Source organism: Ostrinia furnacalis, unplaced genomic scaffold (genome assembly GCF_004193835.3).
Source record: "Ostrinia furnacalis isolate ACB-3 unplaced genomic scaffold, ASM419383v2 OfSCF4666, whole genome shotgun sequence".
NCBI lineage: Eukaryota > Metazoa > Arthropoda > Insecta > Lepidoptera > Crambidae > Ostrinia > Ostrinia furnacalis.
The window spans coordinates 1-4,522 of NW_021134905.1; the positions used below are offsets into that span (position 1 = coordinate 1).

Genomic DNA, 4,522 nt, shown 5'->3' on the forward strand with positions numbered 1-4,522 from the left:
TTTTTATGTTCCTGGTCAGGCTATACAAAGTAATAAAAACCACATGTTATAGGGGCATTTTTTGGAGAAATTTATCAAATAACCAAAAAAACACGAATTTAGAAGCTGATTTTTTTCAAAAAGTATCCTTTTTTATTTTTTGTTGGCATTTTTTGTGTATTTTATGTATTTTTTTAGTATCGCCTGTTATTTTTTATTTAGCATTATTACTGTTTTTATTTTATCAGGATATACCGCTTAGCTTAAAAGTTATTACGTTTTTTTTACAATACGTAATTAGAAGAAAAAAAAATCTACAAGAAATTAAAAAAAAATCTCAAAAAAATTTTGACCTCTTTTTGGTCGATAAAAATAGGTCTAGTTTCATCTATTTTCATATGTACACTTTAACGTGACACACTGTATTTCATGGATATAGCCTGCAAGTATTTGTACTGATGCATAAAAAGTAAAATTAAAAATTATTATAGTCCGGTCGCCGAGCACGTAGAATTTTGTCTAATGACCCCAAGCTACCCATCCTTATCGCTCGCGCGTAATTATATTGCTGTCGCGACTGTGCGACGGGCGCCCGCAGTGAGTGTGCGAGCGCGATTGCAACATAATTACACGCGAGCGATAAGGATGGGTTAGATGGGTAGCTTGGGGTCATTGGACAAAATTCTACGTGCTCGCAGACCAGACTATAGTAAAATAGGTTCTGGTCTAGAAAAAGTTGGGAACCACTGATTTAGTAAATTACCTGGCTGCAATATATGGAGATGGCAGACGCCTTTCGCTGGGAGTCTTGTTTCGCTGCTGCCCTTACGCTACCTGCTAGTTGCAGGTCCTCACGGGCTTTCGTTAGCCTGGATACAAAAAAAATATAATGATTAAGATCTTTGACAAATCGATTCTCATAATACTGACTTTTATCCGCGACTTCGCTTGCGTGAATTTTAGATACCCGTTTCACCCCCTTAGGGAGTACATTTTGATACCCTTTCACCCCCTTATGGGATAAATTTTGTATACATTTTTCCACCTCTTAGGGGATAAATTTTGATGCCTTTTTCACCTCCTTAGGGGGTAAATTTCGATACCCTTTTCACCCCATTAGGGGATAAATTTTGACGCCTTTTTCGCCCCCTTGATGGGTAAATTTTGGAACCGTTTTCACCTCCTTAGGGGGTATATTTTGATACCTTTTTCACCCCCTTAGGACGTAAATTTTTAATACCTTTTTCACCCCCTTAGGAGGTAACTTCTGATACCTTTTCCACCCCCTTAGTGGGTTAATTTTGACGCCTTTTCACCCCCTTAGGGGGTAGTTTGATGAACGTTTAGCTAAGGTTTAGGTTTTAAGTTCCACTGACCTCTGTTTGGCTCTCGGCAAGCTATACCGAGCGATCCACAGCCTCGCGTCCCTCAATTTTTTTTTATGTTTTTTTATTGATCAATTACATATTTGATCCAAATAGCGTCCTAAATCCTCTTTAGGTTTGTCTAGACACTATTGTTCTCTATACAAATAAAAACAAACGTTTTAGTATAAGCATTCACAACAATTTCAGATATACAAAATATTATTTCAGCGAGTGCGCACTACGATGACGAAAGACTCGACGTTCGATCGCGATCACAGACCGGTTGGGTACGCATTGTCGTTGTGTGCGAATTCCGGAGGTCCTTCGTGGTACCACGTGCCCTCGCGGGCTCCGTCTCTATCTATCCTCCTCCTCTAATACCTACCTCTTTCATCATTCTTCTAAAAATCTCTGGGTCACACTACCCCTCTGAACAAAACTGTCCCATTTGGGTCACAGTGCCCACTTTAAGCCACACTGTCTTTTCTGGGTCACACTGTCCCCTCTAGGCCCCACTGTCTCCTCTGAGTCACATTGTCCCCTTCCCTCCCCAGAAGCTGTCCCTCTCTATACGGGCCTCCTCCTCTAGTACCTACCTACTTGAGTCGATTATGATAATACTAGCTTTTGCCCGCGGTTTCGCTTGCGTGAATTTTAGATTACCGTTTCATCCCCTTAGGGAGTACAGTTTGATACCTATTTCAACCCCTTAGGGGGTAGTTTATCTACTAAGTTACTCGTTACTCGACTAATGCGAACAAGTACCACTGACCTCTGTGGTCACACCATCCCCTATGGGTCACACCACACCATCCCCTCTGAGTCACATTGTCCCCTTATCTCTCCAGAAGCTAGGTACACCTGAATATAGTAAGATTTCCACTGACCTCTGTTTGGCTCTCGGCAAGCTGTACCGAGCGATCCACAGCCTCGCGTCTCTCAATTCCGGAGGTCCTTCGTGGTACCACGTGCCCTCGCGGCCTCTGTCTCTCTCTATTACGGGCCTCCTTCTCTAATACCTACCTACTCGAGTCGATTATAATAATACTAGCTTTTGCTCGCAACTTCGCAAGCGTTAACGTTGAATACCCGTTTCATCCCCTTAGGGGGTACCTTTTGTTACCTTTTCCACCCCCTCAGGAGGTAACTTTTGATACCTTTTCACCCCCTCAGGAGGTAACTATTGATACCTTTTTCACCATCTTAGGGGGTAAATTTTGATACCGTTTTTACCCCCTTAGGAGGTAACTTTTGATACGTTTTCCACCCCCTTAGGAGGTAAATTTCGATAACTTTTCACCCCCTCAGGAGGTAACTTTTGATACCGTTTTCACCCCCTTACGTGGTAAATTTTGTCTACTTTTTCACCCTCTTAGGATGTAACTTTTGATACCTTTTTCACGCTCTTAGGAGTTAACTTTTTATACCTTTTCACCCCTTTAGGGGGTAACTTTTGATACCTTTTTCATCCCCTTAGGGGATACATTTTAACGCCTTTCACCCCCTTAGGGGGTAGTTTGATGAACGTTTAGCTACTAAATTACTAGTTATAGTTCCACTGACCTCTGTTTGGCTCTCGGCAAGCTATACCGAGCGATCCAAAGCCTAGCGTCCCTCAATTCCGGAGGTCCTTCGTGGTACCACGTGCCCTCGCGACCTCTGTCCCTTTCTATACGGGCCTCCTCCTCTTCCATTTTCTTGTGGATTGCATCTTCTCCTAGGCTGGAAGAGGCAAAAATAAATAAGTAAGGGGTGAGAACACCTGAGGCAATTGAGTTTTTTTTAAGTTTATAAAATTTTGTATGAGATCCAAATCTTAGTGTTGGCGCAAATGGGCCACCGACCACAGCCACCGGTGGCCAGCAAATGCGACTTAACACACTTTTTAAATTTTAATACACTCGTCATCAAATAAATCGACCCTCCCGCGACGCGAACTTTAAAGGTTTTCTTCTGACACAATCATGGTACCCCAACAATATTGGTGTTATTTGAAAGCCCAATAAATAAAAAAACAACAGTTTTATAGCCATAAAAGTTGGCTCAAGCGTAACTACCTACCTATTTTTCGAAGAAGTGACTCTGGATTTTTCAGACACATTTTTGGGGTAAAAACCTTTCCTTTAATGAAATGAAGTTTAGAACTAGGCTTTTAAATAGTGCCAATATTGGTGGGAAGTGGGGATGCATACGTTTGAAAGTGCTTGTCGCGGGAGGTGCGATTTATTTGATGCAGAGTGTATATTTTGTATAGACGCGCCGCACACGTGCCCACTGACTACAGTAGTGTCGGCGACTCGCTACTGTACAAAATATATCAAAAAGTGTGTTAAGTCGCCGTCGCTGGCCACCGGTGGCTGTGGTCGGTGGCCCATTTGCGCCGAGCCTTAAATGCTAAAAAATGTATTCCAGGAACAGAGCTATAACCGCGCGGCAAGCGGTTGCTGGGCAGTTCTCGTACATTTGCATCAAAGCCTAACTGCACAGTTACCGCCTTAGTGCTTATTATTTATTTTATAAATGGTCCGTGAGCCTCACTCGGCATGGGGCTCACTGAAAACCAGCGCCGTAGCCTTCGTCACCGTGGGCCACGGAATATGCTGTCCCGTTGCAGTGGGATTGTGAATCATTGGGTGGCACTGCTCGATTTACTCTTGATTTTGTTTTTTCTTACATAATAATGTCTATTATGTAATTGCATGTATTTGTGTGACTTCGTCTTTTTTTATTGAAGTCGGTAAAGAATGACAGATCCTAGGATGGTAAGAATGAGGTTAACCACACCAGTCAATCTAACACACTTCTTATGAACTATCAGAGAAACAAGTAAGAAATGCACACTAACCTATTCAAAAGATTTTGTTTTCAGGTATGTCCAAAAATGAGATTTAAAAATTATGTCTGGCTACTCTATCTATCTCACGAAATTCCGATCGACCAGCAGATCAAGCGCCGCAAGTGGAACTGGATTGGCCACACTCTCCGAAGGGATCCCGATCACATCCCCAAGCAGGCTCTGGATTGGAACCCCCAAGGAAAACGCAAACGTGGTCGCCCCAAGCAAACTTGACGGCGCACTGTGGCAGACGAGGCGAAGATCGGCAAGACTTGGAGCGAGATCAAACACATAGCTCAAGACCGAACGCGATGGAGGACTGTTGTAATAATAATAATAA

The 4,522-nt window shown here is 42.7% G+C and overlaps 1 protein-coding gene across 1 annotated transcript; it reads right to left on the reverse strand.

The window, feature by feature from the left end:
• Positions 1 to 716: 716 nt before the first annotated feature.
• LOC114359820 (U4/U6 small nuclear ribonucleoprotein Prp4-like) lies at positions 717 to 3,062 on the reverse strand. The gene is made up of 2 exons (XM_028314332.1): positions 2,910 to 3,062; positions 717 to 848 (listed from the first exon to the last, which is right to left on the reverse strand). Exons 1-2 carry the CDS (start codon positions 3,038 to 3,040, stop codon positions 731 to 733), a joined length of 249 nt encoding a protein of 82 aa, XP_028170133.1. The 5' UTR covers positions 3,041 to 3,062; the 3' UTR covers positions 717 to 730.
• Between the last annotated feature and the right edge of the window lie 1,460 nt (positions 3,063 to 4,522).

What these genes read in the sequence shown, in the direction of transcription:
- LOC114359820 (XM_028314332.1), bottom strand. Translation starts at nt 3,040, where the DNA reads ATGGAAGAGGAGGAGGCCCGTATAGAAAGGGACAGAGGTCGCGAGGGC. An exon ending in TTGCCGAGAGCCAAACAGAG is followed by an intron (nt 849 to 2,909) that starts GTCAGTGGAACT and finishes TTTTGTATCCAG; the next exon opens with GCTAACGAAAGCCCGTGAGG.